The following is a 14,656-nucleotide window of genomic DNA, read 5'->3' as shown; positions in this document are numbered from 1 at the left end:
TTAGTTAATGATCTCAATAAATCCTACTTAAACAGAGACAAGAAGAGAATTATGCAAATGCATCCCTGTACCACATGTACTTGATAACTGGAATCGTACCATAAATGAGCCTCAGCATATCAACACCAATAACTTTTTTTTTTTTTTTTTTAATAGCAGATATGAAAAATGAGGCAGTGGAATGGGGATGTAGCTTAAGGAATTTTATTTCAGACAAGTTACAATTGCAGACCATGCAGCAAAATTTGACAGTTTTTGTAAGGAAATGAACTGTACGGTGGGCTCACACATAGAGACAGTGTTTACAGCTATAAAAGCTGACAAGATTTCTCAAATACAGCCGTGAAGGAGATCACAAATTACATTCACAAACTGATTTTTCTAACACGATGGTTAAAGTCTCAGTACAACGTCGTGGCTTTCTCAGCAGCAGTCACACTTGGCAGCTGGATAAAATGCCCTCCAACAGCCTCTTATAGACCCAAGCATCCCCTCTAAGCCTCTGCCTCCTGATACCAACCGCTTCATTCTTAGTGAGTCGACACACTTCTAACTCAAACTTCATAGATTCTTTGCCAAAATCTGGCTTTGTTTGGCATTTCAGGTTGTAGCTGCACAAAACAAAGGAGAAGCAGAATGATCATCTAACCATGTTTCAAAACTATTTTAATGCAGATATTCATTTAATGTTCCCTGTGCTTTTTCTAAAAGTATTGTATTTTACAGCATGGAGCTGTACAGCTGTACAGACTCTGCACAGGCTGCAGGGGCTGCTTAGCAGGCAGGTTTACAGGAAGGATGAGAAGTTCTGCTTTCCGTGGATTTACCCACCTCTCTGCTCCTACTCAAGCATGAATAAGGGACAGTGAAGAGACCTATGTCTGCCAGACCAGCCCTCAGATGAGGCTGGTCCAAGGTGAACACAGGGAGCTGCTCAGGGCCAGCAAGATGCAAGGCCAGGAAGAGCACATCTTCAAGGCAGGTCAAAAAGCGAGGAGGAAGAACTTGAATTTAAACACAGTTCCTGAGTTTAAATGCAATACCTGAGCTAAAGTGGAAGAGGCTTCTATGAGGTATCTTACACCTCTTCCTCACCACATGGTTGTTTTTATAGGAATTCCATCCATGGCAGCTGAACCCTGAGGAGCAGGTAGGAGAGGCTCCTCTCTCCCCCTGTTACACAAGGTCCCACCAGTCTGCAGGATTTTGAAGAGTTCCTTCTCCCTTCTCTCAGTCATTTTGACAGCTATGACCACCATATAGCCCTATGGTATTTCTCAGTTGTACTCATCCCTCAACTCATTGCACAACGTATTATGGACCCAGAAAACATATTGTAAACAGCAGTGTCTCAGGTATGCTAATAAAATTGGTTTTCTTCAGATGTTTAGCTGCCAGTGAGCAGAGTAAACACGTATTGTGGAAGGATGTTCTTCTGACCTGCTCCCTTTCGCAGGGCAGAATATATTAGAAATGGAAAACACTTAATGTTGTCTTGGCTGACTGCCTTGCTCCCAGCAGGTTGCTGTCAACTGAGATCTGTGATTCCCCATTCCCATCCTTGCTGATTCTCCTCTCAGGTTCCCAAAATGAAAGTGGCAAACACATGGTCCTCTGGATCCTTACGTTCTCTTTCAAACCTCCTGCTGGTACTGCTGTTCTTTGGCAGTTCTTGGGGTCTGGGTGCACTGTTTGCAGATTAAGTAATTCTTGCCTGCTTTCACCGATCCTCCTGGTTTAATTTTTTTTGTACGAGCTTACGTAGAAGTCAATTCCTTGCCAGCACCACAAAGCCAATGCTGTGTTTTATGCATGACTAAGCTTCCTGTGCGTATTAATTGCATGCCTGGAAAGGTCTCCAAAGGGTGCGTGTATTGTGAGTGCACGGACACACAGGGGCAACACAGAAAAGGGAGCAAAACTGTGGCAATGCAAGTAGACCTTCTATTTTGACACTGCTCCAGAAAGACAGCTTTTAGGGGAGTCCTGTGCGCTGTTCTTTGTAGTGGAGGAGAGGCATGGAGCTCAAGATGGTTGAACTTGCACTGTAGGCAATTTGTATAAATTTGATAAGTTTCTTCATTTAATATACGAGGCGAGGAGATGGCTGCTTCATCCACATACCAGTGAGAGGACTGATGGCAATACTGGAGAACCCCACGGGCTGCAGAAATCAAAGCAGAGAGCTTCCTGGGAAAGGGAAGTTGTACAAATTCCTCCAATTCTGATTTTTGGAGATTTCTTTTCATAGGCTGACAAAGCTCTCCCAGAGGAGCTGAAAGTCCAACAACACTGAGGCTGAACCCCTCAGATACAGCTGCTCTTTACAGGCTATTTTATTTCAGCCTCCCCTCCAGAATGGTTCAGGTTTCATGGTTATTTCAAAAAGGCCTCACAAGCAGCTGCTGCATTTGGACAGAAAACACTCCTGGTCTCTGCCTCTGATGAGCTTTCCTCTGAGATCCTGTCAGAATGGATAACTTGAAACCAAACACACACACATGCACAAAACAATAATAAAAAGCCCTATAAAATCTTGTGAAGTTTCATCACTATTTTCGGAATACAAATTTTGGGACTTATCTGAGTTAATTGAACTTCCGTCTTATGACTCTGGGACAGGCGGTATTTATAGCAACCTAATTTAAGTTTTCACTTCCCCAACTGGATCTGCTGTTAATATTAAATGTATAGAAGGGTTTGGATCTCACAGGAGGCTCATTTTCCTGGATAGGAAGGCTGCTGTAAGCTGGTGCTCAGCCAGGTGCCAAAGGACAGCTCTGTGGTCACATAAATGATGTTGATATGTTGATATGCCCACAGTTACATAGCAGGAAATTTCCTCAGACTTGTCACAAGCTTGTGGAAGAAATCTGAAGGAAGGAAAACAAATTAATTCTATATTGTTCCTCCCTTTATGCACATATGTCCCAAGGCAGTGGTTGTTTGCCTGACTTCTCCCTGCGGGTGTTGGAGCTCACAGAGTGCTACGTCGCTGGCTGGGGACACACAGAATTAAGATGTGAGTGCCCACAGCTCATGGGTGGCCCCAGTTAAAGCTTAGAGTGAAACCCAGGGTGACACCGTGGGGATGGAGCCATAGAGAGGGATGGGGCTGAAGGATTTGGATAGATCGCTACGTGCTGAGATAGAAAGCCAAGATATAGGGCTGGGGTTCAGGTGATGATTCTGCTCTGTGCTCACAGCTGCAGCACCAGCCAAAGCCTCTGACATCCTGCAGGAGGCCAGAGTGCATCTCATTGACCTCCAGATCTGCAACAGCAGCCGCTGGTACGGCGGGGCCGTGCACAGCCACAACATCTGTGCTGGGTACCCGCAGGGCGGCATCGACACCTGCCAGGTAGGAGCTGCACCCCAACACAGCACTGTGCTCTGCATGCAAACCACCCCCCAATAACACTCTGTGCTTCACTGCAGGGCGACAGCGGCGGCCCCTTGATGTGCAGGGATAGACACGCTGACTTCTTCTGGCTCATTGGTGTGACCAGCTGGGGGAGAGGCTGCGGTAGAGCACATCAGCCTGGAATCTACGCGTCCACTCAGCACTTCTACAACTGGATCCTGACGCAGCTGAGAGCAGCGGCCCACCCGACATCGCGGTCATGGAGCCATTACACGACCGCCTCATCCCATTATCATGGGCAGTATGTGGCGCCGACATAACCCAGCACATCAAGCTCTTGTCCGTATCCAGCCCAGAAGCTCAGGGAATTCTTTGCTGGGGTGCAGGAGCTCCTGCAGACCCTAAGGGGGAGCAAGGCTTAATTAGGTGCATGACCCACAGCGGGATGAAATGCACCACAACCCTTTATTTTGGGGTAATGCCCAATGGCAGCCCCACTGCCAAAGTTCTGCTCTGCCCCATCCACAAGTTGGAAAAATAAAGCTTATTTTCACAACCATCCCAATCTCTGCTCAATTCAATCTCATGTAGTTCCAGAGGTAACCGCAGCCCCATCCCTGGGTCTCTCAGTCCATCCCCATCAGGAGTTGCTCCAGCCCATCCCCATCTTGGGGTCTATCAGTCCATCCCCATCAGGAGATGCTCCAGCCCATCCCCATCTTGGGGTCTCTCAGTCCATCCCCATCAGGAGTTGCTCCAGCCCAGCCCCATATTGGGGTCTCTCAGTCCATCCCCATCGGGAGTTGCTCCATCCCATCCCCATCTTGGGGTCTATCAGTCCATCCCCATCGGGAGTTCCTCCAGCCCATCCCCATATTGGGGTCTCTCAGTCCATCCCCATCAGGAGATGCTCCAGCCCATCCCCATATTGGGGTTTCTCAGTCCATCTCCATCAGGATTTGCTCCATCCCATCCCCATATTGGGGTCTCTCAGTCCATCCCCATCGGGAGTTCCTCCAGCCCATCCCCATATTGGGGTCTCTCAGTCCATCCCCATCAGGAGTTGCTCCAGCCCATCCCCATATTGGGGTCTCTCAGTCCAATGGTTATTATTCTTGAGTGGCTTCTTTCTGGCTATTTTCATGGCAGGTATGGATGTGGGGTTGGGCACTTGAACCTTGCTGTGTTGGGTGGCAGGAGTGACTCACGAGCTGGCGAGCACCCTGGACATCCTGCCAACACTGACTGCCCTGGCTGGAGCAGCTCTTCCCAATGTTGGTTATGACCTGAGTCCACTGATGTTTGAGTCAGGGAAGGTGAATCCTGCAGGTCAAATCCAATGTGGTACATGAGGGCTGGGAGTGAGACCTGGTCATTAGCGAGGGAGCAGGACAGACCCACAACCTGGGATCTGTTATGGGGTCTGGGCTTTCCCTGCAAGCCAGACTGCACTCCCAAGCCCTCCTGCTGCTGCTGCTGCTTGTAGCCTTTTGCTACTCCACCCCCCTCTGCTGATCCTAAACCCACCAGACCTGCCCCTTCCCCCAATTTAACCACATGTAGCCTCAGAGCTACCCCAGAGCTTCAGCTCAGTGACAGCGCTGGATAAGAACACAGGATAAGAACACAGCAAAGAGCAGGATGGTCCTGACAGCTTCAAGGAAGGAAGCCTTGTACAGTTAGTGTAGAGAGGATGTGCCGGTCAATCATAGAATTTCTCAGGTTGGAAAAGACCTTCCAGCCCCACGGCTTTGGGGTTCCACTTGGGGTTAATTAATAATTAATAAAATAATAATAATTAATAAAATAATTCTAAACAAAAACATTAAGGTGGATTAATGTGATTGTAGGCAGGACTCAGTAAAACAACCAGCTCAGCATTCAGTTTGTTTATGCATGATTTCTTTGCCCCTTTTCTTTGTTTTCAGTGCTTATTCATCTTGCTTGGCTCCTCCCAAAATAAGCAGCTCCCCTCCCCAGTTCATTTTTCCCCCTGTTTGCTGCATTGGAGCCCAGATTTGGTGTTCCAGATGCTGTTGGCTGAGGGCATCGTGTGCTTTGGGGCTGTGACTGAGTTCCTCAGTCCTACTGGCCCTTCTCCATTCCCGTCTCCATAAGGATGCACATCCTTCCATCAGACACACATGGAGCCGCTCATCTGCCCCTCCACCCCCCTTTAACCTCCTGGATAACACAACTAAGGGGGCAACTGAGTACCCACGGACCCCCCCTCGGGTGGCACAGCCCTTGGAACCGGCGGTGCTGTGACATCAGCGTTGCGGGCAACGGCAGCGTCCGTGGCGACGAAGCCGGTGGTGCTGCGCTGCCGTGCGATGATGATCGTGCCCTGGGGGGCGATGGTGCCGCTGCTGCCCCTCGTGGTGCTGCTGGCCGCCTGCCGGCCCGGATACGGATACACCGGAGCTTGCAAGTGAGTAGCCCCGATGTCAGCCCCGATGGGACGGACGGCGATTCGGGTGTTAAATTGATGCGTTTCTGGTTGCAGCACCTGCGGGACTCGGCCCATGGCTTATCAATACGGGGCATCGAGAGTGGTGGGGGGCAAGGATGCTTCACCTGGGGCCTGGCCGTGGATTATCAGCCTCCAAAGTACGTGGTACGTGGGCACGGGGCACATCTGCGGAGGGTCCCTCATCACCCCGCAGTGGGTCCTCACGGCGGCGCATTGCTTCGACCATGCGAGGTAAGGGCCATCCCCTTCCTGGAAGCCCTCCTTCCAGCTTCCAGCAGCCCCAAGCTCTGCAGCCCTCATACCCAAGGCACACTTGGGATGTCACAGCCCTTGTAGGACCGCTTTCCTCCCTCCTGCATAGTAGAGATAGCCATGAACTGCTGTCTTGCTGCAGGATGTCGTCATATTCCTCCTGACCCTTTTATCCTCTCTTCTTCCAGCCCCGACACACCGTGGCACGTGGTGATCGGGGGCCACAATTTGAAGCAGCTGGGCCCCGAAGCTGTTGTGCGCAGCGTGGTGCGGGTTATTCCACATGAGTACTACCATAGGGACAGCATGGCCAACGACATCGCGCTGCTCGAGCTGGACCAGCCCGTCCAATGCAGCTACTACATCGAGCTGGCCTGCGTGCCCGACAACTCGGTGCGAGTGTCGGAGCTCACTGACTGCTACGTCGCCGGCTGGGGACACATGGGAATGAGATGTGAGTGTTAAAGTTACAGCTTGGCATGCTACTGAGACGAGTCGGGCATCCCTAATGGCTGCAATGAAAGCCAGTGACACCATGGGGGTGTATCCATAGAGAGAATCCAATTCCCAAAGCAGGGAAATGTCTTGAGACACAAAGCCAAGCTGTAGGGAAAGGGGTTCACACACAAACAGGATAACCAGCAAGGAGCCCATGGTGCCAATTGTGCTCTATGCTCACAGCTCTACAGGAATACGTCGAACCGTACCGTGTCCTGCAGGAGGCCAAAGTCCATCTCATTGACCTCAATATCTGCAACAGCAGCCACTGGTACGCCGGGGCCATACACAGCCACAACATCTGTGCTGGGTACCCGCAGGGCGGCATCGACACATGCCAGGTAGGAGCTGCACCCCAACACAGCGCTGTGCTCTGCATGCAAACCAACCCCCCAATAACACTCTGTGCTTCACTGCAGGGCGACAGCGGTGGTCCTCTGATGTGCAAAGATAAAACTGCTGATTACTTCTGGCTCATTGGTGTGACCAGCTGGGGGAAAGGCTGTGGGAGAGCACAGCAGCCTGGAGTCTATGCCTCCACTCAGTACTTTCGCAACTGGATCCTGGTACAGATGGGATTGCTTCCAGCAGAAGCGCCTACTTCAACACCATATCCAGTCTATGTCACTACCTCCTATCAGAGGCCCAAACCAACGTACTCGAGCCCATTTAGACCGTGCCCATTTCAACTCCAAAAACTCCTGGATTTCTTTAATATGCTCCAGGAGCTCCTGCAGAGTTTAGGAGGAAAGAAAGCTCGATTAGCTGCATGACCCCCAGCAGGCTGCAATGCACCAGGACCCTTTCCTTTGGGGTAATGCCCAATGGCAGCCCCACTGCCAAAGTTCTGCCCCATCCACCCTCCTCTGACTGCAAAGTTGACCCAGTTGGACAAATAAAGCTTATTTTCACAGCCACTCGTGTCTCTTAGTTCAATCTCTTGTGCCAGCCAAAGGCTTCCATACCCAGCACTGTCTTGGGACTCACTGGGGTGAGTAACGCACCAGCCAACTTAATGCTGGGTCAGCTCAAACGCCAAGAGACCAAATCTGGATGGAGCTAATGGCTGCCCCACTGACTGTGCAAGGAGCCAGCCAAAGGTATTGCCTGGATGCAATTCTTGTGCTGTTATTTGAAGGATCTGTGGGCTTGCTCTGCAAATCTAGAGAGTAAAGCTGCATATATTTGGCACTGCTGAGCACCAGTCCCAGTAGCTGGAGAGACATTCATGGTCACATTTATGCAAGGACATCGCTCTGTGTTAATAATGTGTTTTGTCACCCACATCAGTGTTTATTCTTATTTATATAATAAATATTATTATACTTATTATATTTATTATAATATTTATTATATATTTATTATTATATTATATATATATTATATACTTATTATATTTATCCATATTCTTGAAAATCAGAGCCTGAAATGGGGTACACTGGGCACAGCATAGTCATCCAGTCAAGGTGATTCCCTTGCTATATTTCACATGGGTGCAGCCTCGCTTTCACCTTTGATGTCACAGATAGAAAGCATTACATTCAGAGCAGCTCTCATGTTTCTGCTGGTGGACTGTCTCTTTGCTATGGGATCCACGAACTCATCAGCTAGTCCAGACTTAATGAGCACAGCTTCCAGTCCTGAATAGATCCTGGACAATATAAACATGCTGCTGTCTTCTGTTGTCTTGATGTAGCCACTGTTGAGCAAAGCAAACAAAGTCAGCCCGATTTTCTTACATTCAGATTAATCTGTGAGGCAATAGACAGACCTCCAAGATTCCCTGCAGCCGACTATTGACACTGGCAATGGGACAGACATCTAGTACAATCTGCAGCATGTCGTCCATAGCTTCCAGGGTCTGTAAAGAGAACAGTGGGTTGTGGAAGTCTTTCAGGGTTCCCTTTCATACCCAGGAGACTGCTGTGAACCCCTCTGACTGCCAATAAAGGATCCACACAGATCTGTGCACAGGGGCACCCTGCAAGGCTGCTGCACTCAGAGCAGGTTACAACACAGGCTGTTTGCCAAGCCCAATGGAGCCACAATGGAGATGGCAGTCAATCTCAGCTGAGAGCCCAAGGAAGTGAGAAGGAACAGAACTAGGACAGCTGACTTAAACTGGCCAAAGGATATTCCATACTATATGACATATTGTGGGAGGAGTTTTGAAGGGGGTAGAACTTCATGTAAATCTCTTCCACTACTAGGAGGCTAACTGGACACTGATTGGTAGGCTGTGAGCAATTGCTTTTGCATTCATCATAACTATTATCCTTTTCTCTATCTCAGTAAATAATTCTATCACAACCCATGAGTTCTACTTTGTGTTGTTTTTTCCCCCTTTAATTCTCTCCTGCAATCCACTGGAATGGAGTGGAGTACTGTAACTTTCTCTTCCAACAGAAAAACACATTCATTCACAGACCTTGTGAAATGTGATCTTTCAAAAGGCAATGGGACCAGTAGGCTGCATTCCTATGTACCATCCCACCTGCCCCCGTGTTCTTGAGAACTCCACAACTCCAACAGAAGATATTATCATATTTAAATGCCTTTTGGCTTACCCCTAAAGTAACTTTCTCCATGATTTTTAGTGCAACTTTTTCACCAGTAAGAAGATGCCGCCCGAGTTTTACCTTTGCAAAACCACCTACAAATCAAAACACAGATGCTTAAAGTTGAGCGTGAATTCTTCTCTAATATAATATTACAGGTAAAGCAGAGTACCTAGCATACACTGTGTGTAATGCTTCAATTAGAGGAAGAGGTAATCAGCACCATCAATTTCCAACTGGTTTCAAAAATCCAATTTCAAGTTTATCCAAATGAAACCTGACTTAGAGAACTGACAGGAGCTGTCAATCTATTCTCAGATTAATTCTAGAGTGGTGAGACAGACTGTTAGGCGTGCTGTTTCTGTACAAAGATGACACTTACCCGTTCCAACTGTTTCATGGAATTCCTAGTACTTGAGAATTTCCTCGTAGTCACTGACAGACATCCTGAATGTGCAAGAACTGAAGATCCTCCAAGCACGTGCAATGAGGAAGTGCCAGCAGTGTTCACATCCTACTTAGGACATATTCTTAGAGGCAGAAGGGACACTCGTGGCAGATCCAGCAATGCTCATCTTCTCACCAAGGCGCATCCCCCTCTCACCCAGCAACAACAAAACACAGTGCATGAAGCTGGCTTCACTTAGGTTAACAATATGGAACATCCCTCAGGGCTTTGTGCCACAGAGCAGTAGCAGGGCTGGACTACAGCTTTAGGAAGCAGTGGAAGCCTTTCCCTGTATGGTTACAGTGTCCCTGCACACACCCCACAGCCAGAGCATTGCAAGCTGAGCTGCCTTGATGTTTCTTGCACTCATCCCAATCTCTGCGAATGAAAACTCAGAATTCAGTCAAGGCGTTGATTGAGCACGAGCGTGCCTTTATTCTATAGGAGAAAGGAGGGGGCGTGAGGTCTAAAGGAAAGATGGGACTCATCCTCTCTTGTCTCATGAGAGTGGCTCAGAGACCGTGCTGTTGCCTGGAGCCTGGGACTGGTGGTTTGATTCTATGCCCTCCTCCGAGATGCTCGTCTTCTCCTCTGTGATGCTGACCTGAGCCTGCATGGTGGTGTCGCTTTCAGAGTAGCTGCCTGGCATCATGGAAAGGATGAGAGGAGTGTGAGAATTGGTTTGCACAAGTAGTTAGTACATGTAGAGATTTTTTCCCACAACACCAGGAGAGAGCCTGTGAGGGAGAATGCTGAAATGAGGCAAAAGGATGAAAAAAAAGGATGAGATATAATACAAATAGAAGAATAAGTACATATTATACATACTACAGAAGAGGGAATCTCAGGCACAGAGGAGCTGTTGCTCATCACACAGCAGTGCTGTGTGATGCTGATTTCTGATGTTGTGCCCTTAGTTTCAGGAGAAACTCATGGCTTTTGATTAAAAGCCATGATGTTACCAAGGGAAGGTCGTGCTTGACCAACCCAGTGGCCTTCTATGAGGGAGTGGTGGCACTGGTGGACAAGGGAAGGGAAACTGGTGGCATTTAACTGGATTTCTGCAAAGCAGCTTGCTTGATCTTGGTTTTCTGTACAAACACAGACAATGATAAGGGATCTCACAATCCTGACTTCATAGGTTTTAAGTGGGAGATGTCAGGAAAAAAAAAATAAATAAAGGGCATATGAAGAAAAGCTATCAACAGTTCTACAAGGTGAACCACAGCAACTTGAAATGATGCATCACAGGTGGTGCCACCCAAGTGACAAATCAGCGTTGCTGATTTATATTTATTTATCTTGGTCAACATCTTTATATTAGCCACCTTTACACTTAAGATCTTGCAACTGACTTCCCTTACCGCTATCTTTTTTCATCTCCTTTAAAACAGAAGCTTGAGGAGTTTTGGTAAGACTCTTCCTGGTAGCACCTCCTAAAGTTAAGCTCTTACTCAACTCTGAGCTGATCACTTCTTCATTCATTTTACATTCTTCAGTATTTTCATTCATACCTGTTTCTTTTTCTTTAGTTGTGATTCCCAGCTCATAAGCATAGCTTGATGGAATGTGAGCATTTGGTTCCAGCAAAACACTCTTCCCATCTTCTTTTCCAGTTTTCTGAAGTAAGTTTCCTTCTTGTAGAATTTTTCTCCTTTTTACCTCATGTTTCAGCTTTTCATAGAGTTTACTAAAAGGGGATGTTTCATTTTCCTTTTTAGTATTTTCTTGTATTTTGAAAGACTTGAGTGTTTGTAGCTTAGCTGGCATGGCTTTGGAAATGTTTTCCTGTGTACTTTGTTTGTTTTCAGCGGTGTTCTTTTCTTTGCACTCAGCACTATCTGAAGAACAAAGACTTTTAGATCCTGAAGTTTGTTTGGATAACAGCTCCACTTCTGCTACCTGCTGAACATGAAGAACCTGCAGCTTTTCATCTTTTGGAGATCTGGATCGTCTCTTCTTCAGAGTTGATTGGAGAGGATATTCAAATCTGAAAGAACGATCAATAATGGTTAACACATCCCCATGTTTCAGAGCCACGGGCTGCTGGAAATCATCACCATTCAGCTGTGTGGGATTTACTGTACTTAAATTAGTCAATATCACCTCCTTGTTCTCATTTACTTCAATTTTACAATGTTCTTTCGAGACCTGAGGCAAATGGATGCGAATATCACATTCTGTTCTCCTTCCAAACAAACACGAGCTGTGCTCATTTATGTGATTATGATTTGTTGATTAAACTTCTTTCTTTTTTACCTTCTTTCTTTCTGTTCTGTGCATAGCAAGAAGGTTCTTCTTTTGAAACTATCGCTTTAATCAAACTTGGCATGCTGGCAGCAACCAAGAGATCGTCATGACCTGTCTAAGAACACCTGAGCGCTACTTAGCCAATTTAATTAATTTACCTTGAACAGTCCCTGATATCAAATTCAATCAATTCTGTTTGATACACCAAAAAATCACTGTCTGATCTCGTTATACTTAGTGTAGAGTTTGTAGAAGCTCTTGAGGTTTTTCTGTTGGAGAAAAAAACCAGCTTTTTCTCTAAGGCCATAACTGAGTAGAATGATACACATGAAAATAGAATGACTTCTCCAAACAGGGGAAAAAGTAAAAGCAGGCGTTCGGATTCATTCAGCTCATATGACTGTGACCTGAATGGAATGCAAAAGGGAGTGATGACCTTATTAAGATTTCAGACTTCAGTAATGCCTTGGACAAGCAGTGCCTCCAACAGTATTCTCTTAGAAAAGCTAGCAGCCCATGGTTTGGACAGGTACAATCAGCTCCTCATGCACAGAAGTTATTTAAGCTTTGATATGAAACTTCAATTAGTCGGAATTTGTATGTATGTATATATACTTTTGCCAACGATGATCACACTCAATTTTATTATATCAATTTTAAAAATTTAACCAATTATTAGCAAGCTCAACTCCTGTGCTGGTCATACACCACCTGAGAAATCTCACTTTGTGGTATTCACTGTTTATGTTAAAGTTTAAAGGATGTTAAGATTGTGACCCCCCCCCCTTTTCCCTTTACCTTGTCGCCACTGTGTTGTTTTTAAGCCCATCTCAGGGCATGGCTCTGTGGGTTCCCCCACCCCATCAGTCACAGAGCAGGGCTGAACCAGGCCTAAAACACTGACACACATTCTATACACATCAGTCATGTCTTAGGAAAAAAGTGATAGAGACTTCTACCTTGGTCAGTCAGTGTTATGATGAATATATCCTGCTGGTTCGTGGGCTGTGGATCGCTGTAGCCCCCATGTGCAGCTTCTGGATGAGAAAGTCTCATCCCCTCTCAGCTGCCTGAAAAAAACAAACAGAAACGTTTCCTTTATTCACAGCAACTTAAAGGTGCTGCATTGCTCTTATCATAATGACTGGGGAACGTGAACATCAGAACACTCACATTTTAAGCATCACAGAAGCTTAGTAATGAGCTGTAGCAATGTTTTACATAGGATCACTGTTTAAGTCCTAGCCTTCTCGACTTCCCATTTATTGAAGATGGCTCTATTTGGTATGGCACTGAGTACATATTTCAACCCTGTGATCCACAGCTGTGACTTAGTTAATGATCTCAATAAATCCTACTTAAACAGAGACAAGAAGAGAATTATGCAAATGCATCCCTGTACCACATGTACTTGATAACTGGAATCGTACCATAAATGAGCCTCAGCATATCAACACCAATAACTTTTTTTTTTTTTTTTTAATAGCAGATATGAAAAATGAGGCAGTGGAATGGGGATGTAGCTTAAGGAATTTTATTTCAGACAAGTTACAATTGCAGAACATGCAGCAAAATTTGACAGTTTTTGTAAGGAAATGAACTGTACGGTGGGCTCACACATAGAGACAGTGTTTACAGCTATAAAAGCTGACAAGATTTCTCAAATACAGCCGTGAAGGAGATCACAAATTACATTCACAAACTGATTTTTCTAACACGATGGTTAAAGTCTCAGTACAATGTCGTGGCTTTCTCAGCAGCAGTCACACTTGGCAGCTGGATAAAATGCCCTCCAACAGCCTCTTATAGACCCAAGCATCCCCTCTAAGCCTCTGCCTCCTGATACCAACCGCTTCATTCTTAGTGAGTCGACACACTTCTAACTCAAACTTCATAGATTCTTTGCCAAAATCTGGCTTTGTTTGGCATTTCAGGTTGTAGCTGCACAAAACAAAGGAGAAGCAGAATGATCATCTAACCATGTTTCAAAACTATTTTAATGCAGATATTCATTTAATGTTCCCTGTGCTTTTTCTAAAAGTATTGTATTTTACAGCATGGAGCTGTACAGCTGTACAGACTCTGCACAGGCTGCAGGGGCTGCTTAGCAGGCAGGTTTACAGGAAGGATGAGAAGTTCTGCTTTCCGTGGATTTACCCACCTCTCTGCTCCTACTCAAGCATGAATAAGGGACAGTGAAGAGACCTATGTCTGCCAGACCAGCCCTCAGATGAGGCTGGTCCAAGGTGAACACAGGGAGCTGCTCAGGGCCAGCAAGATGCAAGGCCAGGAAGAGCACATCTTCAAGGCAGGTCAAAAAGCGAGGAGGAAGAACTTGAATTTAAACACAGTTCCTGAGTTTAAATGCAATACCTGAGCTAAAGTGGAAGAGGCTTCTATGAGGTATCTTACACCTCTTCCTCACCACATGGTTGTTTTTATAGGAATTCCATCCATGGCAGCTGAACCCTGAGGAGCAGGTAGGAGAGGCTCCTCTCTCCCCCTGTTACACAAGGTCCCACCAGTCTGCAGGATTTTGAAGAGTTCCTTCTCCCTTCTCTCAGTCATTTTGACAGCTATGACCACCATATAGCCCTATGCTTATAGCCTATAGCTTTTAGGGGAGTCCTGTGCGCTATTCTTTGTAGTGGAGGAGAGGCATGGAGCTCAAGATGGTTGAACTTGCACTGTAGGCAATTTGTATAAATTTGATAAGTTTCTTCATTTAATATACGAGGCGAGGAGATGGCTGCTTCATCCACATACCAGTGAGAGGACTGATGGCAATACTGGAGAACCCCACGGGCTGCAGA

General features: G+C 46.4%; 3 protein-coding genes across 3 annotated transcripts; 2 read left to right on the top strand and 1 right to left on the bottom strand.

Annotated features, from left to right (window-relative positions):
- Window positions 1–1,753: 1,753 nt before the first annotated feature.
- On the top strand, window positions 1,754–3,923 carry LOC146753696 (acrosin-like). The gene is made up of 3 exons (XM_085530417.1): window positions 1,754–3,022; window positions 3,207–3,361; window positions 3,439–3,923. Exons 1-3 carry the CDS (start codon window positions 2,926–2,928, stop codon window positions 3,682–3,684), a joined length of 498 nt encoding a protein of 165 aa, XP_085386543.1. The 5' UTR covers window positions 1,754–2,925; the 3' UTR covers window positions 3,685–3,923.
- A 1,464-nt stretch (window positions 3,924–5,387) lies between these two features.
- On the top strand, window positions 5,388–7,504 carry LOC146753695 (acrosin-like). Its single transcript, XM_085528697.1, has 5 exons — window positions 5,388–5,795; window positions 5,871–6,068; window positions 6,278–6,543; window positions 6,771–6,928; window positions 7,007–7,504. Exons 1-5 carry the CDS (start codon window positions 5,698–5,700, stop codon window positions 7,358–7,360), a joined length of 1,074 nt encoding a protein of 357 aa, XP_085384823.1. The 5' UTR covers window positions 5,388–5,697; the 3' UTR covers window positions 7,361–7,504.
- A 479-nt stretch (window positions 7,505–7,983) lies between these two features.
- Window positions 7,984–14,432, bottom strand: LOC146753694 (uncharacterized). Its single transcript, XM_085529438.1, has 4 exons — window positions 14,269–14,432; window positions 11,108–11,799; window positions 9,528–10,235; window positions 7,984–9,240 (listed from the first exon to the last, which is right to left on the bottom strand). The coding sequence occupies exons 1-3, from the start codon at window positions 14,430–14,432 to the stop codon at window positions 10,093–10,095; spliced, it is 999 nt and encodes a 332-aa protein (XP_085385564.1). The 3' UTR covers window positions 7,984–9,240; window positions 9,528–10,092.
- Between the last annotated feature and the right edge of the window lie 224 nt (window positions 14,433–14,656).

The sequence above is a fragment of the Coturnix japonica genome, chromosome Z, assembly GCF_054131305.1.
Source record: "Coturnix japonica strain WE chromosome Z, WE-NBRP24, whole genome shotgun sequence".
Lineage (NCBI taxonomy): Eukaryota > Metazoa > Chordata > Aves > Galliformes > Phasianidae > Coturnix > Coturnix japonica.
Note: the sequence above shows the minus strand (reverse complement) of the source record. Positions and strands in the feature narration are given on the sequence as shown.